Source organism: Xiphophorus hellerii, chromosome 6, assembly GCF_003331165.1.
Source record: "Xiphophorus hellerii strain 12219 chromosome 6, Xiphophorus_hellerii-4.1, whole genome shotgun sequence".
Lineage (NCBI taxonomy): Eukaryota > Metazoa > Chordata > Actinopteri > Cyprinodontiformes > Poeciliidae > Xiphophorus > Xiphophorus hellerii.
Genome location: NC_045677.1, coordinates 17,154,415 through 17,178,740, shown reverse-complemented (window position 1 = coordinate 17,178,740; position 24,326 = coordinate 17,154,415). Strand labels below are relative to the sequence as shown.

Sequence of the window (24,326 nt, the reverse complement as noted above, 5' to 3'; positions counted from 1 at the left end):
ATCGAGTTTAATCAAAAATAGCCAGAAACATGTGCTTGAAATGCATTGCTCTTATTGGACCTATATCTGAAACGAGTTTCACTATTTATATAAAGTTGCTGACATAATTAACTCTTTTTTTAGTGATATTTTAACTTGTGCTGTAATTAATAAATACATTTAGGCTATGTCTGTCTGTGTAAAAGTTCTCAGACATGCAATGTATAGTCTTTGCATTACTACATTTATAAAGGAGTGTTAACTGTTAACTACCAGAAAAGAATAATAATTCCTTAGTGGGTAATTTCATTCTGTATTTATTAATTGCTTATTTAAACATAACTTTTTGTTCAACATGGCAAGTGTCCTGTACTTGTACAGCGTTTTATCTAGAGCAAAGGACTCAAAGGGTTTCACACTACATTCAATCATTCACCCATTCACAAATACATTCACACACTGATGGTGGTGTCAGCCTTCTTCAGGCTGGCAGTCTGACTGCACCTTCCCCATCAGGCCTTCTGACCACCACTATATAATTTGCAGAAGTATACATAATGATTTACTTATGAAATGGGTCATGGGTTAATTTTTTGTATGACTAATTTATAATATCTTTCCAATGCTGGCATGTTTAACCCTCCTGTTATGTTTGTTTCTAGGGTACAGCAAAAATGTCCGTGGGCCAATTTGACCCGAGAGTGTTTAATCATGCACTAGTGTCAGAAACCAAAACATTCCTCCAAAACATTTTTGTATCTGATTATTAACTCCAATACTAACCATTTCAATCAATATTTGTCCAATGATTCTTATTCTAATTCTTATTTCTCAGAAATTAAGGATCAACGACGACAACCTATTCATTTACTCATTTGGACATAAAAAATGCAATTTACATTTTCAATGTCCACTGAAAAAAACCTAGACACAAAAAAAAAATAATTTCCTTGAAATTGATCTTTGGTAATGCTTTTATTTTTACATAACAGGAGGGTTAAGTAAATGCTATAACTGACTAACAGAGTGGTATGCTCTTTTAACTGCTTAAGGTCAGGCATTAAAGTACAGAAATTCTATATATCCTCATTCCGTTCTTAATGTTATGAAATGTAGTCTTCCACATTTACATTAGGAAACATTGTACAATCAGATAAACAAATCCAAAGCTAGAAGGTTCTGAAAAATACGTTACTGATTAGTGATGTCATTCCAGATCAGAACTCAAAGTTAACAAATAACAAAGAAAAGGAATATATCTCACATCAGCTGATGTTTTTGTAGATTATCTAATAAAGGAGTAAGTCGAAACAGCCGCAGCTAAAAGCAGGTCATCATGTTAATCTAACACCTATTGCTACATTTTATCAGGTATATTTAACAAGAAGTCTAGTTTCACTTCCATTAAACTGCTCAGGACATCAGGAGCCGTCCTGCTCACACTGTGTTGGTCAGAGAGGAAAAATCACAGATATGTCTGTCCTGCAGGAGTTCAGCTCAAATGTAAGAAATATAAAACAGATGGAGTACTTTGTTTTGTTCAGGCGGACCAACCAGATAAAGGAGGAGCTCAGACAGGTAAAACGTAGACACTATACATTTGCAATACGTGAATGGAAAAAAAAAACAATTAAAAATATTCATTGTCTTTCTGTTTTAATTTTTTTATGTCTCAATTCACAGGGAGTAAGAAAGTCCTACAGAGAGGTGATTGATGTCTCCTGGGGTGACCCACACAGGGCAGGTGTGAAACCTCTTTCTTTTGTAAGACAGGTATGAGACAACTTAGAACCAAGGTTCACACACTTATTTAATTGTTTTGTCCAAATAACTGTTAGCTGTCCTCTCTTATAGGTTCTTGCAGCTTGTCTCTACCCTCAGCTTATGGATGGAGACAAGCTGATGGTGGATGTCAAGCAGAGGGCTCAGCGGACTGCTGAAAACATGTGCGGGAGGGAGTGTAGGTAAGACTTATGCATTTGTCCAGTATGAGATTCACTATATTTGAAGACAAAATCATGGATGAAGAAAGTAAATTGTGCTACTAATTTGAGGAGATAATATGTGGTTAAAGCTGCCAGTAATAATAATAATTGTGGAGGGTACTGTCTATTGGGTCGGTCTTATGACAGAAACATAACAGAAAAGATGAAAGCTTCCATATCACCACCAAGAAGAATCTAAAACATGTTTTAATATATGATTTCTGTGAATTTGAAAGAACCTTTTGTCACGTCTCCAGGTTCTTACTCTGACACAGCAGGAATACCACAAATAATTCAGAGCGTCTCCGAATACATTCTGAGACGGGATGGAGGGGTTCCATGTCACCCTGAAAACATTTACATCACCCTCAGGCTCACAGTGGGCACTCACGGTAACAGCACCGGTACAATTCATTCTGCCTCTTCCTTTTGTTGGTAACCTGGTTAGCATAGCGTGTCATCTACTGGGCTCTTCAGAACATTTTAAAGGTCTTGGTGAATTCTGAGGCCTCACCCAGAACTGGAGTGCTGATCCCAGTGCCGTGCCACTCCACCACGATTGTATCCCTAACGGCTCTGGGAGCGGTGGCGGTTCCCTATTACCTCAGTGAGGAGCGGGGCTGGGCGCTGGAGGTGGAGAAGCTGCAGCAAGCTTTGGACTCTGCAAAGGGAGTTTGCAACCCGGTTGCTCTGTATATCATCAACCCTGGGAACCCAGCCGGTAGCAAAATCTAGGCAGTATCAATATGATTTGTGTGTCCTGTCACTGAATTTGAAACAGATATGATTTTTCTTTTTATTTCATGTCTGCAGGTTATGTTCAAAGCAGGAAATGCATTCAAGAGGTGATCCATTTTGCTGCAGAGAAGAAGCTTTTTCTTCTAGCTGATGAGGTTAGTGAGTCAAGAGTTTTACAAAATATTGAAATTCTGGACCTGTGTAATGCAACTTCTTCCTCCTCAGGTGTATCAGGACTGTGTTTATGGGAAGGAAAGTGAGTTTGTCTCTTATAAAAGAGCTCTGGCTGAGATTGGGGCTCCTCTGTCCGACACAGTGGAACTAGCATCCTTCCACACGGCCTCAAAAGGCCTCATGGGAGAGTGAGTATGCAATCACACTATCTGACACATGTGCCCTTTTACCCAACACAAAAGCTCAACTTAAGAGAAATGAAAGTACTGAAGCATATAAGTATTAGTATAAGTATTACCATTAGTAGTAAGTGGGTCAATAATATGAAGAAAATAAAAACTAAAAAAAAAACAAAAAACTTTTAACCTGCATTTCCTCTTTTTATGACAAGTTACAAACGTTTACTCTTTTGGAGTGAGACGCAAGTTTTTCTTTGGTTGTTCAGTTTGCCCAGATAAATCTCGCTCCAAATATGGAAAGTGGCTGAACTCCCCCACATGCTACTGTATGTGATTGGCCACTCTAAACCCACTTTAATCCTTAATTTAAAGTTGTTTCTAAGAAAATACAACTCTGTTAATAAGTTATTACACTGACTTAACATCCAGGAACTCTTGGAAAAATGTTGTTTGCGTAATCGCAAACAAGCTAAACAAATGAACAAGTAGAAAAAAATGTATAGATCTGCAAAGTATATATATTGAATAAGAAAGGTGTGGTGTAAATCTGCAATAAATAAATTCACATTGAGGATTTATTTCAGATTTTTACTTTAATTAAAAAACAGAAAGGAATGTGTTGCTTTATTACAGAAGTGTAATGTTTACATATTCACAATAAGACATCTTGTGTGAATATGCAAACATTCAGAAGGTGAGATACTAGTCTATTCATCCCTTTGAATTTTTGTATTTTTATTATTTTTGTCGCTTTCTACCGAGTCGAAGGGATCATATGTCAATGTGTAACCACCAAGGGCACATTTCACACCCCGTCAACAACAGACATTTTAAAGTGTTTTTTTTTAATATTCTACTTCTAACCCATTATCCACTGTCAGCAAATTTAGTAGCAGGAATTCACTTTAACTTATTTTGGATGTATATTAGATCTTCAATCATTATATTTTTGAATCAGCTGGCCCAAACAGGGACCAGATCCAAATCCCAAACAGGAATAGAGCGCAAGCTTAAAGACTTGAGGAATTTCATTCAATTGCATGTTAGCATTGTACACCAATTTATCTCCATAATTTACAAGAATACGTAACTGAAAATAAATAATAAATGACACATCATGGTTAAGGTAATTAAGTGCCAGAGGGTTTGTCTACAGGTGTGAAACAAAGTAGGAAGAGGTGAACAATGTGTAGCTTTGAAATTTGTTAAAAACTGACGGGGCAAAATGACCCAGAGCCACACCAAGCCCTCCCATGGACTGTTCAACTGCTAGCTTGTGATAACACTCTCCTTAGATTGATCAGACCATATTATTTGCAGTTATCTGATCCAATCTAAGAGCAAGATGATGATTTAACATTTGGACAAACAGGAATTCATTTACCATTCATTTAAAAATACCAAGAGCTAAAAATATTTTCATCCATGCTTGTTTACACTTCTGCCATATGGACAGCTCAGGTATGAACCACATTGATACCAAACAGACCCCTATCCCACTCTATGCTCCATTCAAACTTCAGACATTTGTTTATAATGAAATTGCAGCTCATTACTAATTCATGCTACCATAAACTTGTGAAGAGGAATAGGTAGACTATCAGTTTAGGTTAGTAGAAAATGCATAAACTGTCACATTTAAGTTAGTGGCATGCCTTTACCTCACACAAATCTCCTCATACATTCAACATATCGTTATACCTTTTGCAGATCTTATGGAAATAAATAACTTAAGTGGTAGAGATTGATTGAACGGTAATTTTTAAGCACTTCATATAAGTCTGTTGTATTAGGTGTGGTCTACGTACTGGGTACGTTGAGCTTGTGAACCTTGACCCTGCTGTAATGAAGTACATCAACAATCTATTCTCCACCAACTCCTGTCCCGTTTTGGGACAGGTTGCCTTGGATGTGATGGTGAATCCTCCACAACCAGGAGACCCCTCATACCCTCTCTATTTGAAGGTGAGACATTTTTTATTTACCATAACGACTGGGGATGCTAACAGTTTAAGCTGTCGGCATGATCTTCATTGTGCAGGAGACACAGCACATCAGGGCCTCGTTAGCTGAAAACGTGAAGGAGGGTGGAAGAAGTCATCAACAGCTTCCCTAGTTTTAGCTGCCAATCACTGGAAGGAGGAGCATTTGCATTCCCAAGAGTGTTTCTTCCACCCAAAGCCATTGCGAAAGCCAAGGTTTCAGAATAAATGCACATTGAGCAATATAATGCAACTCATAATATACTGCCAAAGGTCCTTGTTTTGTTCTGAGAGCGGATTTATTTGGATGTTTCAGGAGGCTGGACTGCAACCAGACACATTTTACTGCATGAGACTTCTGGAGGAGGCAGGAGTGTTGTTTAGTCCTGGGACTGAATATGGACAAATGGAGGGCACCTACCACATCAGGTGAGACTCAAAATCTTGAATGTTTGACGAAATAATTAGCCATTTTAAATTAACATAAAATGATTAAAGTTAACGTCACACAGCACAGGTATTCAACACTCCCACTTGTCTTTGCAGATTTTGCATCATGACCCCCACAGACACCATGGAAGAAATACTGAAACGTTTGAGCGCCTTTCACAAACAGTTTATGAGGGAGTTTGCATGAAAACAGGAAACAGTCTCTTCTGACATTGCAGTCAGTAAAAATAACAAAACTCATGACTTTAGCCATTTTGTTGTTTTAATAAACCTGACAATGTTCACAATTTCAATGACCCGTCCTTACTCAGAGTAAAATCCTACCCCGTTTTCCTTTAGAAAGCAATGAAGCATTTGAAATACAAAGAAAAAGGTCAAAACTGGATTTTCCTGTTTTGATTTTCCATCGTATGGATAGGAGTGATGGAGTTAAGCATTTATAAAGAAAAAGCAGGACACAATTTCCAGAGGATTTGAATTTGTTGCGATCATCATTTTCACAAAAGTGCTTTCGAAATAAAATATGCTTCATGATTTCGAAATTTGCCACAGAGTCAAACCTCACATGCAGAAAACATATAGCTTTTAATCTACTTCACTTTCTGTGCCAGACATCTCAACAAAAGGGTTTGACTTTGTATTGTTCAGCAGCTCTACAAGTAAGGATATGAGTTTTCCATCTTGAGAAATGTTGGCGTTGCGGGGATTGTTGAAGTTGCGGTAGAGCATGGTCTGAATGGAGGTGCGAAGCTCCCAGAGAAGATCCCATGTCTGAACTGGGACCTCGCAGCGCACCAGAGAGCGGCCAGGAAAAGATACCTCCACCATGTCGCCGTTTACTGAAACAGCAGGAAAAAAGATGACAACTTTAGTTCAAGTACGAAATAAGATCACCTTTTTTGATACCTAAGAAAAAACATTTATTAAATTTGAATATGCATTCTGGTAAGACTCATTTATTATATTTAAAAAGTACCTTTTAAAAACAACCTTTAAGCCGGTATTACACATATTTCATTAAACCAACATTTCTCTATTAGAAATTCTAAATGCCGCTATTTCATAAGCGGGTCAGTAGAAAATCATAATTAACAAATAAAGGCATAGAGATAATCTGTTAATCAATGTGTGCATCTCTTTGTGAATTTGACTTTCTAATATAAACATTTTACAAATCTAATGTATTGAGATGCACCTGTATGTGTGACTTGCAAACAGATTTGTTTAAAAGTTCTTGCCGATTTTAGAAGGTGAGGAAAAATGTTTAATCAGTGGATATCAGGCCATCTTTAAAACACAACCAGAAAAATTGCATTTCCTGTGAAAATGCTTTCCCTTAGTACACTAGTTCAAGGCCGAGTACAAAAGAGATTTAATAGAAGAGCAAAAACCTTAGAAGAAATTTAAGGTGAACACCTGAAGTTTTTAATGTAGTTGTAAAGGTGAAATTAATAGAAGAGTTGACTTTGCAGAGTACGTATAGAAAAGATTATTCAATTTATAAAAGCAGAGGCAGAGAGTTTCCATAAGATTAGTAATGTTGGCATGACGATACATTTTATTTGAGCTTTCAAAAAAATGAATAAGGGAGATTTCATTCCAACAATTTTGCCACACTTGGACAAGACTTTAAGGAAGCTGGCATGTAGGTTTCATTCTCCAAATAGCACACACCCTTTGACAAAAAATGAAAAAAATAAAATTAAATTAAATAAGAAATTGTCTTCAAGTCTAAAATGTATTAAGGAGAAAAATGATTGCAACAGTCACCTCCAAACGCTCGTGCTCCCTACATGCACCGTGATAAACATTACCTGTCTCTGAAATGTCACAGTCAGTGAGCAGCAGCAGGCCAAGGGGGTGAACCGCAGAAGAGTCCCTGATGAAAACATTCCCGTTAGACTTGACCGCACTGAAAAAGGTCAGCCACCGACTGGGGAGATCCTCTTTGCCTCTGCAACAGAAAGGGAGACAAAGTGAACATGACCATTATCCCGCAGAATGTGTCATTCTGTTGGGGAAAAGGTCTGAACATGTTCAAACCTGTTCACTGAGGAGCGGTGAAGCAGCACCGGACCGCTGAGTGAGCGCAGAGCGAGATTTTTGGGACGAAAGCGCCCCCCTTTGGTAATAATGCCTTTCTTTACCTTTAGAAGAAGAAGAAAAGCTGGTGATATTAGGTTGAGAAAGAATGTATGCTATATAATGTTCATTGAGAGTAGAACAGTCTATCATTTAAATATCTTTTACTTGGAAATCTTGAGCCAAGCAGAGTATGAAAGTGAAATGGACTAAACTTACTTGTTGCTTTTTCAATCAAACCAACCTCTTCAGTTCTTTTACACTTTCACACAGATTGCTAGGCAACATGGCATTAAGTGTTTTGTGACAAAGGCACATTGATATTTGATAGAGCTGGAATCAAACCCAAAATTTTTCCAAATGCAGGATTATTTATCTTATAGCAATTGCATAGAAGCACTAACAAAAGCCAGTATGCAGTTGTATACCTGAATGAGGTTGGGATACAACCCAGCCATCAGTATGGCCTTCAGCAGCTCGTCCTGGTTGCTGTGCTCATTGTAGATAGAAGTCTGCCGCTGGCACTCACTGGCACGGGAAACCAGCTCTGCTTCCTGCAGGTTGTCACTGAACTGGGAGATGAGACCTGCCACGGGATAAAACAAGAACAGGATTTATGTCAAAGTGAAACTTTATTCCAAAATTCTGGAAAAGACTATCTGAATGTGAGTGGCTCAGACAAACCATTGATAAATCGGAGACTGCCTTTAGACAGAGTGTATCTGTCCAAATAGTCATCTCTGTTCTCTCTGTTCCCCTCATGCTGGACTTTCCTCCAGCCCAGAATCGCTCGACTGAACACCAGATAGTCGCTATAGCTGGAGCCGCTCAGCTCCTCTTTGGCCTAGACAAACAAAACACAATTAGTTAAGTCATAATAATCATTTCCCCAAAATTCTCTGGTTTTCTTTTAAAAAATTTTGCTGAACATATTTTCTCATTATTAACAGACTTGAAAAATATACACAAGGACTCAGATAAACTCTGAGACCTATTGACCTTAGATGTGTTAACAAATCATCAATATTTGCATTATTAGATCCGAGTGGCCTTGTGACAGACTGGCGACCTGTCCAGGGTGTACCCCCCTCTCACCCAGAACGTTAGCTGGAGATAGGCACCAGCACCCCTCTAAGGAACAAGGGTGTACAGAAAATGGATGGATGGATAGATTCGAGTGCAGTCCCCAATACAGTTATGCTTAACAGACTTATTATGATAGGTTTCTTCAAAGCTGCTACTAAGGGGTTTAAATATTATGAAACATTTTGCATTTTGTAAACCTGGTAAATTGAGCATCTAAACAATATAAAACTGAGATCCAGTGATGCATGTCACAATTTATAATTACCTTTGTCACTATTTTTACATTAAAGTAAAAAAAAAAAATTACAACAAAAATAAAATAATACATTTATTAAAAACAAAACTCACCTTATTCACAAGAGTTCTGTTCTGCAGGCTGTTGTGGAATGGGTCTTTGGTGAGACAGGCAGCTACGGACAACAGGGGCAGAACACACCTGAACATGGCACTCAGGACGAGGACTTTGCCCAGCCGTGGGTCGCATGACATGCAGGCAACACGCTCTCCTAAAGGAGTCAGGGTTTCCGTCTTGTCCAGGACCCCTGTCACAAATCAAATTATGTAAATGTGTTGTAACAAAGAGGTTCAGATATGAATTTGAACATCAATGTCACAGCAGATGTTTAGGTGGATCTGAGTCCCTCACCGATATCTTGGAGGTTTTGGACAGCATCTCTCACAGCTTGTGGCTCTGGACTGTCCAGTACTTGGGACAGGAAGTCAACAGCCTGTTCATAAACACAATTCATTATAATGTTTTTTAAATGGTCATCACAAAAAAGTGGTAAAAAGATAGCAAAGAAACATCTAAAGTACCTTGCAATTTGGACTGTGGATTTTAGCCTGCAATATTAAACTCTCCAGTGGTGTGCGCAGGATTTCAGGAACAGGAAAGAGCGTCATGGTTTCCAGCTGTTTCCTTGGGAACAGATGGTACGCCTGCCCCGGCTGACAACGTCCTGCTCTCCCTTTTCTTTGTGTGACATTAGAGCGAGATATCCAAACTGTGTCCAGACAAGAAACCTGCAGAGAAAAAAAAGTTTAGTTTTATCAAGATAAATGGTTTAGATCTCAGATTCCAACATGAAACAGAAGTTAAACGCATTAAAAAAAACAACAACAACAAAAAAAAACCTTTGTCCGCTGGTCATAATTCTGTTCCTTGTGAGTTCCTGTATCCACCACATGAACTATATCGTCTATTGTAATGGAGGTCTCCGCTATGTTGGTGGTGAGCACAATTTTCCTCTGTCCAGCTTGGGGACGCTGGAACACCATCTGCTGGTCAGCTACTGATAAGCTTGAGTGCACTACAAAAAAGAAATTTAAGAAAAACAAATCAGAAAAGCCATCTTAAAGTTACCAATAACCCCCCAAACACCAAAACGTGTCTATCAATGTGTTCAGTCTTACATGGCACAATCATTTGTGAGCCTGGTGAAAAGTGAGGTTTCTCCTCCAGTTTTTGTTGAACTATCTTGATGTCCTGCCACCCAGGGAGGAAAACACAGCACCGCACCTGCAGAAGGAAGGGAAACAATGTAAAAATAAGTCTGTGAAGCAAAGATATGAAACACAAAACAGAATTATTGCATGAAAGTATGCATTAGTTAGTTACCTGGCTCTCCACATCTGTCAATGTGCTCAATTACATCAGCTACTAAGTCCAGATCTGGTGCGGCCTCGTCTGACCCCTCCTCAAATGAAATCAGATAAACATTTTTAAAGAAAAAGAAAAAAATCTAAATGTAAAGAGCTGTAACAGAGCTGCAAAATTTCACCTTGCTTAATTCCACCCTGTTTTGGATCTTAGCCAAGCGTCCCATCTCCTGCATCACATCCTCCAGGTACCTGTCCTTCACAGGGTGCATGAATCCCGGGACCTTTACGATAGGGCAGCCTCCGAAGTACTCTGCCAGCCTCTGGTTGTCCCCTGTGGCGCTCATGAGAACAACTCGCAAGTCAGGGTTCTCGTCCAAGCTCGAGCGCAGCAACGCCAGCAGCAGGTCTGTGTTTACATCTCGCTCATGAACCTCGTCCACAACGACATGACTGATTCCTTTCAGGGTTGGGTTGGACTGCAGCTTCTTCAGTAGGACGCCCACAGTGAGGAAGAGCATGGACCCCCCGCTGTTCTCAGGAGGGCGGCTCTCAAGTCTCACCTATGCACAGAGGAATTATTGCGTCAGCGTTGGATATTACACTAGTTTCCTCTCCCTACAGCAATTTCTACCTGTCATTTATATGCTATGAACTGGGTTCACTTTGTATGATGTTACAACTAACATTTGGTTTGTATGATATTACAAAACAAACTACATAATTGTGAAGGGGAACGATAAGCATAAAGATGTATGACATGTTTCTGAAATTATTGTGAGAATTTTAAGTATTACTCAATCCCAAATTACATAATTTTCTGTAAGAAATTTAAAAAAAACACAAATTTATTATGCAAGAAAAAAAACCACTTAAAAATGAACCATCACCTGGTATCCGACATGATGTTTCAGAAGTGGCCCCATCTCGTGAGCGACTCGATGAGCTACAGACACGGCACTGATCCGACGAGGCTGTGTGACGAGGACGTTGCAGTCTGCAGCCCTCCCCGTCTCTCACTTGTTCCTCCAGCAGAAAGCGTGGGATCCGCGTCGTCTTGCCACATCCCGTCTCACCGGCAATCACAACCACCCTGGAGGAGCGCACGGCTGAGACCACGCGCTGTCGGTGAGCGTCGACAGGCAGTTCCACGCTGAGTCCAGGGTTTGCAATTTCCCATGTCTCCTGTAGGTGGCGACTGAGGCACTGAGCCTGATGTTTGGACATCGGCCTGTATGGCCTACTGGTGATAGCATCCGCAACATAGTCTTCTTCATCCTCTTCCTCCTCGTTCACCAGTCTGTTGTCCTCTTGCCTCTTCGTTCTCCCATAGTTTCTGTACTTCTGTTGCAACCGGGTACTGTGAGGAAGATGACTCAGCATTAATGATTAGAGCCGCAGTATGCAGCTTTCAGAACCAATGTGTTGTATTTCCATATTATGTCCTGACAGTATAATATGACACAGATGATCTGTAGAGAAAAAAAAAGAAGACACACTCTCCTGCTTTCTCCCTGGGGACCTACTTCCATCTGCAGAAATACGCCACTCAGATCAGGAATAGCCAATCAGAGAGAAGGAGGGTCTTAGTGCCGTCAATCATGCACACGCTGCTCATGTCCCTCTCTTGCTCTCTTCTAGGCTACAACCAGTTCCCCACACCACAACCTGTTGTTGTGGACTGCTTAGGCTAGTTAGCATGGCTACTGTCCACACATTTGGCCTTCTTAATGCATGAATCTAAATAAGCAAGACATATGGAAAAGGAACTGACCTGTGTTAGGTAGTCTCTCATGGGTTGCTCCAAATATTCTGGAATCTCTAGTGGGAATGGACGCCTCTCTCTCTCTCCAGCCTCCTTTACTTTTTCTCGATGATACTTTGCATGAGTAAGTGGATTATTGTCTTTATCTAGCAGATCAAGCTCCTGCACCAAAAGCATGAGAAATATTTAAACATAATTATGACTTGCAGCTAAATGGACTTCAGTTCACCAGATCTCCTCCCACCTTCAGCTTCATGCAGGCAAGTGCTGCAGCCTTTTTCTCTGCCATCACTCGGCTACCCGCCGTCGCTCTGAACATCATGTTCTCCGGCCAAAGTAGAGTCAGCTCGCACTTTTTCAGTTTTCCACCTGCTGTTCTGAAATGCATTAACTCCTGTAGGAAAATAAAATACATTCAGATATGAACATTATACAAATGATAAGCTCTGAATGTAGAAACGTAAAAAACTTCGACCAACCCTGACTCTGCTGGATGAAGTGGCCACCTGGATCACTCTGGTCAGAAGAGATTTAGGTTGTGGAAACAGAGAAAGAGCTTCAGAGACATTGGAGGCATCTTCCACAGGAGGGAACAATTCATCGGTTCTGGAGTTGGGAAAGTTTATCAGACAGTTCTCTTCAGGATCATAAAGATGGGAATGTAGCCCTCCGCTCATCCGGCCAGCTCTCCTCTTTGGGAGCTGATTGTTAGGACCAATCACACCCAATTCCTTTGGTAAAAAAAACAAAAACACAGATACCATTTTTATTCAGCAACCTATTGCCTTCAGCAGATGCCCAATTAAAATTTAGTTTGCCTGTGTATATTTTAATCTTAGTATAAATACAGCTGTTAAGTGTGTTTTACAGCCTAAGTGCAGCAAAAATTATACAAACTCAGAGAATCTGAAAACATGAGCAAACCACATATTGCAGATTTTTGGATTTAAATAAACAACTTTGTTTTATTTTACTTCCACTCCATAAGTATGTTTCACGTCGTGTTGATCAACGCCAATAATAAAACCCAATAATATACACTGAGATTTGGAGTTGTAAAGTGAGAAGATGTGAACAATCTAGTGGTACAAATGTTTTAGCAAGTCACTGTGCAGCTCCTTTTGTTTCTTTTACAGCAGCTTACCCTGAGTCTCAGGCAGGCTGCAGCAGCTGCAAATCGCTCTGCATCAATTTTCTTGGAAGCATAGCCCTCTTCTTTAATCTTGCTGGGCCACAGCAGCGTGACAGTGGCCTTCTGCAGGAGCATGGTTACAAAATACAATTGTCTCAAACACAAAACCTCTACATGTCAGGAGGCATATGATGGGTGAGGATTTCAGCTGACCTTGACACCAGCATGTTCCGTGCAGGTGTACTGGATGAGCTGGGACAGATCATTCACTCCTAGTGACCGGGAAATGGTGTTGTTGAGGAGGCTTTTAGGATCTGGAAACTCCTTCAGAAGATGTGGAATACCATTACCTAAGAATTAAAAACAATGACCAGACACAGAGAAACGTTAACGCTGTTTTTCGGCACTCTAACCAAACCAATATACGTTGAAATATGATCTGAAAACTGGAAGCGTGAATGATATTTATCACATTTTTTTTATGCTGGATGTCCTTGAGGTTATATGCTGCTGCGACAGTCAGCTATCAGCTAACCGGCATTTTTTTTACTCACCTGGTTTACTGTTGAAACATGACGCGCTGTGCTCGTGAAACTTCTGCGCTTTTGTCCCATGCCACCGCATTTCTCCGCCCCAGTTGAATGCCGTTTTTCCTGCTGTATGAGCACATTTGGCCACTTTGCAAAGCTCTCTTAGCCTCACGAGTAAGGCACCGTGTAGCGCCATCTTTAAACAACTTCTTCTTCTTTTTTTTCTTTGGAGTGACGAAAGGGGGTAGGCTTGTTTGTGGCGCCCTCTTCTGGGTGGATGTAAAACTGATTGACACACTTAGGTTCCTTCGTACTTTTAACTCAGAGATTGTTCGTCTATCCATTTTCTAACACACTTATCCCTATATTGAGGTCGCCAGAGGTGCTGGTGCCAATCTCCAGCGGTCAAAGGTCAAGATTAATGAGAATAATTATTCATAAATTATTATTTATTGCCATTCAGCACTTTTCACTAAGAGTGAATAGTGCAGCTGCCACTCTTATGGAGAGGCACTATTGGAGCAGAGCAGCGGTTTAGTATTAAGCTTTGGAAATGTAAACTTTTCTAAGAACAAGATGAGGATGTATGTTGCTGGTGAAAATATAATTTTTAAAATAAAATATCCCTACTTTGTATACATGAAGGACAATTTAAACATTAAACTTATACTTGCTTCATATTTTTATTACAGGGTCTTGCAAACTTCTAAATGGTCAGTCACTAAAACCACATAGTAGTGTAAGATTAAGGAAAACCCCAAATATCTAAGCTTTGAAAACATAAGTGTCAAGCTGCTTGTATGCAGTTTAATGGTAAACATTAGTCCAGCCACCTGCAGAATAGAAGGAAAACTCCCAGGGTGGGTTTGTCTGGTCTTGTCTGGACTCATTCCCATGAACAGTGCTGCTTGATAAGTCACTTTTCTTTGAAGAAAAAAGACAGAGATGGAACTGGGACTTGTTTTCCTGCTGGTTGTCACATCTGGTAATTTCAAAGTTAAAATGTGATCATTCTGATTCCAAAAATCAATGTGAAGCTAGCTATTAGTCTTGAATTGGATCAAAATGGGATTTAACCTTCACTTAGGGTACCATTTGAAACTTTGCCTTAATTTGCCTCTCACTGCTTTAGTGTCTGGGTGTGGTGTGCCCAGTTACTGGCCCAACACCAGTCGAGTAGTAAATGGGGAAGAGGCTCGTCTATACAGCTGGCCGTGGCAGGTGAGTGAGTGAAGAGGGGGAAAAAAATCATGACATACACAAAAGTAATGTGCAAAAACCGAATTGTTTCATTTTCTACTCATTAATATGATTTTAGTACTTAATAATCTCTGTTTGGGCATACAGTGTTTAGACATGGATTGTACCAGAGCAGTTGTCATCTGTAATAGAAATGTGCTACAAATATTAGCATAATTGTTTTCATTTTATTTAACCCTTTAGGTTTCAGTTGGAGTCTTTTTACCCCACTTGTGGAGGAACACTTATTGCTCCAGACTGGGTCTTGACAGCTGCACACTGCATTACGTGAGAGTTTTTTTGAGCCATTTGTTAGAGTTTACTGGCTATTTTGAAATGTTGTGTCAATTTTCTGACTGTTTTTTATTTTCCAAATAATTAAATAAACAAAATATGCAGCAGTTTATGTATATCCAATTTCAAGAATCCCCCTCGAAAAGGAGGTTACTTTTTGACTTTGTGAAAGTATATCCTCTACATAAATCAGGGAGCTTTCTAATCTTCTACTTTGGAAAGTATAAACAACATTTTTGTTTCCAATCCAGATTCCACACATACAGGGTGGTTCTTGCTGAGCATGATATGGACAAGGAAGAGGGACCTGAACAGTCCATCATGGTCGCAAAAATGTTTATTCATCCCAAATGGAATGATAACTGTGTGTCTTGTGGGTATGTTCAACAATACAAAGTTTGGAGGAATGATTATTTTCTAAGAACTTTGGAAAATTACCAAGAATCAATTATATGTTTTTCAGTAGTTCACAGAGAACTCATAGTTATAAGGATATCTGGTTGGGTTTAAGAAATCACATCAGTAGGGAATAATGACATAATTCACCAGAGCTGTAATTTGCAAAAGACACTTTGAAATGTCAATATAACTAAAACTTTTCTAACCTGTGATGGTAGCCCACAAAAATGAGACATTTAAATAGTTTTGTTCTTGTTCTGTAGGAATGACATTGCCCTGCTCAAACTGGAGAAAAGTGCTGACCTCAATGACAAAGTTAAGCTTGCCTGCCTGCCAGAGCACAGCTCCACTCTGACCCACAACCAGCCCTGTTACATCACAGGCTGGGGTCGACTTTACTGTAAGATCTGCCGTTCACTCGAACTGTTTAAAATATGACATGGTTCTAATCATCTGTTTTTCTTTCTTTCTTTTTTTTTGAGCACTATTCATGTTGTTCATTTTCTCTGCAGCCGGTGGACCCCTGGGCAACTAGACTACAGCAGGCGCTGCTTCCTGTGGTGGATCACAGCGTCTGCAGTCAAAGCGACTGGTGGGGTAGTTCAGCGAAGACAACAATGGTTTGTGCAGGTGGAGAACAGCAAATCGGCATGCCATGTGAGAAACATCCAGATAATTTAATGTTGTGTTCATGTAACACAGACCACCTAGAGGTTGAATAAGAAACTGCCTAAAACCTGCAGGGCGACTCTGGGGGCCCTCTAAACTGTAAGGGCCGTGACAACAGATGGTATGTGGAAGGAGTGACGAGCTTTGTTGATGGTCGTGGATGTAATACCCCTAAAAAGCCCACCGTCTTTACGCGGGTGGCTTCTTTCATCCCATGGGATCAGCGAGGTGAGGGAATCAATTCACATACTAAAACTTATCTGACTTTACGGTACATACAAAGTAAAGTGTATATACAGGGCTGTGAAAAAAGGATTTGTCCCCTTCCTGATGTCTTCATTGTTTTGTTTCATTACTTGTTTTAAATGATCAAACTTTAGTATAAAAGATAAATACAGTTTTACAGCTTTAAGGCTATTCAATCCTACTAACTGGTCGTGTCGACCTGTAAGGGTAATAATGACTGCCATCAAGTGTTGGAGGTAACTGGCAGGTAATCTTTTACAGTGCTGGGTAGAAACTTTGGCCCACTCGTTGCTAGAAGCACTTTAGTTCAGCCATATTGAAGGTTTTGAACATGAACTCTTCAAATTGTTCGTTCTGCTGCATAACCCAAGACTGACTGAATTTAAGCCAGTGACCAGAATTTTGTTCAGAAGATTGCAGGTCTGAAGATGGCTAATAAAACTGAACCACAGTAGGTAATCAAAGCTCATTAATGAGTTAACTAAGAGCATAATATTATTTTCACATACGATCAGGGCGATTTTTTTTTTACCTTAAATTTTGAAGTTGCCATTTAAAAATGGTAACTCTGTTATACTGAGATTATTTTTGTCTAATCTGTTGACATTTAAGAGTGACACAAAGCCAAAACAGAAAATAATTTTACTTTCACAGTAATGTATTTAATCATGTTGCATTTTCTTACAGACAATGGCCCAAAACTGAGGAAACCTTCAACAGTGGTGCAATACAAAGCAATAAACAGTTTGATTAACTTTTTATTTTATTGTGTTCATCACTGAAAACTTAAACTTATTATACAAGATATATAATATCATTTAATTGCAGTATTAATTCTTATCATTAAACATAGGTGAAAAATTGGATAAGAATACATAAAAGCTTAATCTGTAAACCCTTTAAGAGTGGTATTACTCAATTTCTTGTGTACAAAGAAATTGAGTAATAATAGGAAAATGTGGTTTCATTTGAGAATATAGTCTAACTTAACTATTTTGAAATAATCAGGGTAGAGAACTAAACAATCCATAAGCCTTCAGGGAATATTTTAAATGGTTGCAAACAAGCTTTTGGAGTACAAAGCTGTGTAGATTTGGTCTTTAGCTTCACAATATGCTGAGTAACTCAAACACTCAAGGGTCTGATGGTGTCCAGGTGAAGAAGTCAACACCCCGGAGCTCCTTAGGCAGGTACTCCTGTTCCACCGGGCCGCTAAATTCCGGGTTGTACTTGTAGCCTTTAGCATAGCCCAGCTGTTTCATCAGCCTGGTGGGTGCGTTGCGGAGGTGCAGGGGGACAGGAGGAAGGGGACCTTTGTGATTTCTCAGACATGCTTTTACATTGCCATAGGCCTTATAGATCTCTATAGACTTGGGAGCTCGTGCGAAGGTAGGACAGCACACTGAGCAAGGATTACCTGAAAGAAAATGATAAACATAATCTTTGTAGGAAAGGTGGAAAATTACAAAACAATCTATGATGGTGAGGCATGCCTACCTCACATTCAGGCATACCAATGAAGTGACAGGCTTGAAAGGCAGACACAGCCTGAGTGAGAGCGGAGGGGTCGGCCAAACCTGGAGGACAAAAAGCAGGGAGACATGTTGAAATCAATCACATTTTATTAACAGAGCACTTTTCAAAAATCCAAAGATGCAGAAATAGAGGCATAAAAAACACACACCAAATATCAAGAGTATTGATGTTAATAAAATGAACAATTAAAAAAAAGTGATTAGGTACTGGGGATAAGAAACTGTGGAAAAGCACTTTGGAGGGATTCCTGTACTTTTTCTAGATATGTTTCTGTACTTTTCCAAATTCATATTTCCAGAGATCTCACCCTTTTTAGCCATTTTGTTGTAAAACAAAATTTTATGGTGAATTTACAACAACTAGTTCTACAGAAGTCACGTTTTGAATATATGGATCAGGAAAATCTAAGGACAGACGGATTAAAGAAAAGTGGCAAAGACTCAAAAGGTGGACGGATGGACGACTGGACAAACAGGATGGATGAGGAAAGATGGATGGATAGGCAAAAATTCAAATGGCCAATTGGACAAACGGGTAAATAAAACATTGAATGAATGAATAAAAGGATGGAATGGAAGGGGCTGATTGAAGACAATGCTATAAATAAAATGACCTACCAACATCCTCGCTGGCAAAGCGGACCAGCCTGCGGGCCACGTAGAGGGGATCCTCACCGCCCTCCAGCATGCGGCCCAGCCAGTAGAGGGAGGCATTCTCATGGGAGCCTCTCATGGACTTATGCAACGCTGAGATACAGTTGTAATGCTCCTCACCTATGAATAAATTACACACACATATTAACACAAGTTGCCTCACCCTGTGAAGCAAGGAACAGCAAGTCCTTCAGACAGCTGAACATCAAAGGTCAACATAAAGGACGAACGAGTGATGAGACGTGATATGTAAATGGTTGGAGTAGCAACATCTACAATCTGAGGATTTTCAATACCGCATCTATTAATAAATAGCGTGATAGATGCCATGGTGATTATGAGGACATGGGGAACGACTAATCTCTGCATTAGTTAGCTGCCACAGTTATGAAGGTGCCAAATTATACAGCACAGCATGGCAAAAGCTGGACTCTGCAGCGTTATATAATTAGTTTTGTAAAGGGCATTGATGTCCTGATAAATATGAATAATATTGTCAAGTATTAGGCATAAAAAACACACACAAAAAAGTGGCCTCAAACCTTATTTGCTTGTGACTGGTTTAGCTCCTGCAATTTGATACATTTCTAGAAAAGGCTCATAAAGTTCACACAAGTATCACAGATAAGCCCACAATTATTTTTAATTCTAGTATTGTCTCTGGCCGAGCCACTCTAAAATATTAATATAACTTTCAATTTAAGAAAAATTGGTCAAATTAAAAGATTACTGTAAACCTAAACTTGACAAGAGGTATGAAAACATTTGGCCTTAACTTGAGGATGTACCATGACAGGGCTCTTTGGCTAAACAAAACATTGTTACATGAATCAAGTTTAAATATCCACCTGTTTTTTCTTCAACAACTGCCATTTTTATTTTTCAAATCTCTGACTTGTAAAGTAGCTAAATTAATTTCACTGCTAATAAAATATTAAACATTTTTGTAATTCATTGTTAATTTATTAACCTTGTATTAATTTCTTAAATTGTAATTTCAAATGTAAATCAAAGATTCACAGTAAGTCAACAGATTTGATGTTATTTGTGTTTGAGAATAAATATTTGTAATTATCATAAAACATTAAATATAACATAATATCCTAGAAATACTGGCAAAATGTGTGAAGGCTAAGCGTAGAAATATTTGAGGTCAATTGCAAAAACCTTTCTGAAATCTAATAAATAAGCAAAAGAAGATAGCAGAAGTCAGCAACATTTCTTTGCCAAAGAGTATAAAATTGCTGCAGAACATTACTTACAATGCTAAACTGCATGGTCATCTGTTAATATGATGTAATTAATATGTGTTCTTAATTAAATAGATAATTGCTCTAGGTGTACTATTAATAACTGCAAACTCTAAATTTAAAGCGGACCTTTCTAAATCTAAGAAGGAATAACAAAAAGTTTGATACTTGGCTCAAAGACCCTCGTTTTTTCTCCAGTGACACTAACAGTAAGCAGGCTATGAGCTCACCTGCTTTATCATAGAGGATGTGGGACCTCTGGAGACCCTCCTTGATATGCTCCTCCGTCACCACGATCTCTTGAGGAAATCCGTGTTGTGTTGACTGGTTCGGTTGTGGGGATTTCATCTGAGCTTGTAACAGCCAGCTGGAGACTATTGAGTCCAGTTCTTGCGTCGCCATCACAAAGGTAGGCTATGGTGTCCAAGGCTTTCTGCTCAATTAATACAGCAGGTCTAAAACAAGAATACAGAAAATATATAAAGCATCAGAATATGACAGACTTTAAATAACAGATATTTCACTATATGACTGTTGCAATTAAAGTTATTTTCTAAATATCATCATGGAATCATGTCTATAAAGCAGTTCAAAATAGTTTAATTTTCCTGAGATGTAAAAATATATATATATATATATTACAATTATAAGCACTGACAGTGCTAAATTCCTCTAAAATTAATCTGAAGCCAATTAGAGTGGGATGCGGACAACTTGAAAATTGAAAGTATTCAACAGAAAATTACAAATTCAAAGCAAGCTCTGCTAGCAAAGAGAAAGTTATTAGGAGAAACTTTCATCCATTAAAGGGAAAATCCCTCTCTACCAATACCTTTAAATACCACGACAACTTATGTGTTTTCTAAAAATATTTATAAATATTAAATCATTTTGAATATAGAAAAATCCAGGGGGGGGGGGAAAAAAAAAGACAAAAACTGATCTAAATCAGCAGAGACTGTAAGATAGCACTTACTCAGAGCTACTGGTCTTGTCTCGATAAGAGGAATTTGTTGGATCTTGTCCTTGGACTTGGATCCCAAGTGCAGCCACTGCCCTGTTCAAAATTGAGCCCATTGCCTCGACTGACAGCTTCTCCAGTACCAGCACCCTGCATCTACTTAGCAAAGCAGCATTCACCTGGAAGGACGGATTCTCAGTGGTTGCTCCAATCAGAGTGACCGTACCGCACTCCACATGAGGCAGGAAGGTGTCCTGGTCATACAAACAAAAAGTGAGAAAGAAGAAGTTAACAGAGATGAAAATATGAATCCTGAAGTAGTCTAGCACCTGATTTACAAGTTTGGATCAACAAATAAAATAAAGTGACTTAATTGCTATGTTTAGCTTTTTAAAACATCTAATATTAAACAAAACCTTACAAGACATGATCAACAGCACCAACTCTTGTGTTGTCACTTGTGTTAAAATGGAGCAGGATCCATATATTCCTTTCAAAATACCAGTTTTAGTGATAATCAACAGTTTGTAAGTGGCAGAGCAGTTTTTAGAAAGCAGAACAATTTAATAATAGAATATCAGAGAGCAAATAGATTTAGTGTGGAGTCCCACAGGGCTCATTGCTTGGACCTATATTGTTTTTGAAGAATCTATGAAACTAAAACTACTTTGTTGTAGTTATTCTACCTGCTGGGATTTGTTGAAGCGGTGAATTTCATCAATGAACATGATGGTTTTTCTCTTGCACAGCCTGAGCTCATTCTGTGCCTGCTTGATCACCTCTCGGACTTCGTTGGTGGATGCACTGGTGGCCGACAGTGTGACAAAACGAGCCGATCCTTTCTTTTTACTCGTGCTGGCAATGATGTGGGCTAGGGTCGTCTGAAGACAAAAAGACAAATTAAATAAAGCAAGTCAAGAAAAAACACAGGACATGACAAGTCTGGAAACATCAAATTAAACCGAGGTGTTTATTAGAAGAGCATTTATTCACAATTTTATCATTTGCAAAATCTATATATTTAATTATATTTTTACATATAAACTTGTGATATTTTTTCAAAGGAAAGTTAATTAAAAATGTAAACAGAGATACTCTAATAGAACTGGTATTGAATTATTAGCAAACACTAAAATTAAAGCCTACTCACATCCATTTAGACTAACAATGGGCTAAGCTTATCAATTGGAAAGCAAAAGATATATATTTATCTTTTATTGCCAGTGTTAGAGGAAAGCAGTAGTTGCTTTGTGTTATTAGAGCTGCACTATATTAGAAAAACATTCGAGATTTTGCGCACTGATATAGTTGTGCAATTAAACAAATCGGTTTGATTGATTTGGTGATTGAAGAACAGTTCCATCCCAAGAGATAGAGATGTTTGCCAGCTTTAATACCAAATGGAGTGAATATTTGATTTTCCCTTTTTTCCCCCTAAGGTTATTGATGTACTTTCTACAGGATGAAAGAGACAGAATAATTGTATGAGATACTGGGTGTTGCACCAGTTTGAATGTATCCTATCGCTATCACCTGCACACCTTTCCACAGCCCGGTGGACCCCAGAGAATAAGAGAAGGGATCTCCTGAGATTCCAGAAGCGACCGGATGAGAGTTTGCTGGCCTACAACTTTGTTCTGGCCAAAGTAATCCTCCAGCGTGTTCGGTCTCAGAACCTCCGCCAGAGGTTTGTTTAATGATAACAGGGTCCGTGCTGGTAAGTGATTGATGTTCTTCTCAGTTTCGCTGTTTGACACAGATGGAGTCTCTGTCCCTGTTGATCCCGACACAGCCTCAGTCAGCACACGTTTAGTTCCCTTATTGAAAGCACTGACGGGACTTCGTTTGCCCGTAAACACAGCACTTCTGTCAGGCTGAGCGTCAAGTTTGCCCTTGTTGGCTTGAAACAGAGAGAAAACAGACGAAGAGGACTGAGTCCCAGGCATGGCGGCGGAGGAGGAATGAAACACAGTTGTTGACAGGCTCCGAAACGCGCACTTTCTTCACTGGAGGGCCAGCTCTCAACAGCGGTGGACGGACTGTCAGCAGCGCTGCTCAGCAAACATGTGTCCAGGTGTCCGTTAATTGTCCCAGGTGTGAAGTCTTTGGAAACAAACAGGACATTGAACTGAGTTCGAAATGGTCTCGTCCGCCATGTTGGTTCCCGCGAATTGTAGTTCACGTGACCAAAACAGTGGGTACGTAGGGATGATGACGAAACGGCATGAGACTAGACCTGGGTCGTAAATTAACCCAAGTATCAGGTCCTTCTCAATTAACCGCGTTTGTTTTGTTGGTAATTGCTGTCAAGGCTAATTTACACCGGGTGACAAATGGTGCGCACCCTATTTTTCTCTGAATGCATAAACTCAAATATAAGCAAGATACTGTCTGTAGTGAATAATGAATAAGAAATCTGCCTTACTTAATTTTATTTTTAAGGATTTAATTTCCTTTATATTATATTATATTATATTATATTATATTATATTATATTATATTATATTATATTATATTATATTATATTATATTATATTATATTATGCCTACATTTCAAACAAAATCGTCCATATAAAAACAAATAAGCCTTTGTCTTCAAGCAGACAAAGCAATCACAAAATCACATTTGTTCCAGCTTTCATATAAGCTTGATGTGTACCTTAGTTCACCATAATATTATAACTGCCATAGCTCTTATTGACTTTCTTGACAAATTCAAACTGCACATTAATGAAACATGCAGTTCATCATTAAAGACATGAATAGTTGGGACCATTACTTCATGCATTTAATTTGTAGATCTCCATCCTGGAAGCCTGAGGAAGATTTTAAATTGATCTTTAAAAGCCACATGTAGCATTTTAGAAGAGGTACAAAGGTCTTGAAAAAAGATCACTGTAATATAATCTGTGTACATGTAAAATTTACATGCCAACAAATTAGATTGCATGAAAACTTATGGCACTGTTGCTTCACATCTTCATCCCAAGTATCACTTCTTACAATATGATCTAGTATTTCAATACTTAGTCTTTTAAATAAAAAGCTGGAACATTGAGCTTTTGATCCTTCTTAGTTGTAGCAATCAAAAACACTTGGGATTAAAGGTGAGGTATTATGTATTTTCCAGGTGCATAATACTGTTTTATAGCACAATCAGCTAATATGTTATCTTCAGTTGTTATGAGAATTCTTTGTTGATATAACAAAAATAACTTCTGACGTTCCCCTTCACGGTGACATCATAACAATGTTTCTCCAGGCCTCCCTATTGATGCCAGTATGATAAGCTCAGCCAAAGCACAGTTCCACCAAGTGTTTGCTAGTTGCTGCTGGTGTTAGTCTTACTTACACCATGAGTAAGACTGCATACACAGTCTTACTGGAGATGTGTATGT

General features: G+C 39.0%; 3 protein-coding genes and 1 pseudogene across 3 annotated transcripts; 2 read left to right on the top strand and 2 right to left on the bottom strand.

Moving 5' to 3' along the window:
• The first annotated feature begins 992 nt into the window (after positions 1-992).
• LOC116722217 (alanine aminotransferase 2) lies at positions 993-5,780 on the top strand. Its single transcript, XM_032566416.1, is given in 14 exon segments — positions 993-1,557; positions 1,663-1,752; positions 1,834-1,911; positions 1,913-1,943; positions 2,222-2,331; positions 2,333-2,356; positions 2,442-2,685; positions 2,778-2,857; positions 2,928-3,064; positions 4,849-5,020; positions 5,097-5,135; positions 5,137-5,253; positions 5,354-5,466; positions 5,584-5,780. Coding segments are annotated over 14 exon segments (1,431 nt in total). The 5' UTR covers positions 993-1,452; the 3' UTR covers positions 5,675-5,780.
• dhx30 (DEAH (Asp-Glu-Ala-His) box helicase 30) lies at positions 5,638-13,902 on the bottom strand. The gene is given in 22 exon segments (XM_032566415.1): positions 5,638-6,326; positions 7,302-7,441; positions 7,531-7,634; positions 7,998-8,155; positions 8,254-8,413; positions 9,004-9,197; positions 9,302-9,383; positions 9,472-9,678; positions 9,790-9,965; positions 10,069-10,159; positions 10,161-10,174; positions 10,274-10,349; positions 10,437-10,817; positions 11,145-11,255; positions 11,257-11,550; positions 11,552-11,614; positions 12,029-12,181; positions 12,264-12,413; positions 12,499-12,750; positions 13,164-13,274; positions 13,365-13,501; positions 13,706-13,902. Coding segments are annotated over 22 exon segments (3,480 nt in total). The 5' UTR covers positions 13,878-13,902; the 3' UTR covers positions 5,638-6,072.
• Positions 13,903-14,580: 678 nt separating this feature from the next.
• LOC116721926 (proproteinase E-like) lies at positions 14,581-17,335 on the top strand (annotated as a pseudogene).
• On the bottom strand, positions 17,168-23,115 carry wrnip1 (WRN helicase interacting protein 1). The gene is given in 12 exon segments (XM_032565959.1): positions 17,168-17,916; positions 17,919-17,945; positions 18,026-18,105; positions 18,682-18,837; positions 20,198-20,324; positions 20,326-20,422; positions 20,944-21,182; positions 21,615-21,809; positions 22,470-22,890; positions 22,892-22,944; positions 22,946-23,035; positions 23,037-23,115. Coding segments are annotated over 12 exon segments (1,788 nt in total). The 5' UTR covers positions 23,085-23,115; the 3' UTR covers positions 17,168-17,661.
• Positions 23,116-24,326: the final 1,211 nt, after the last annotated feature.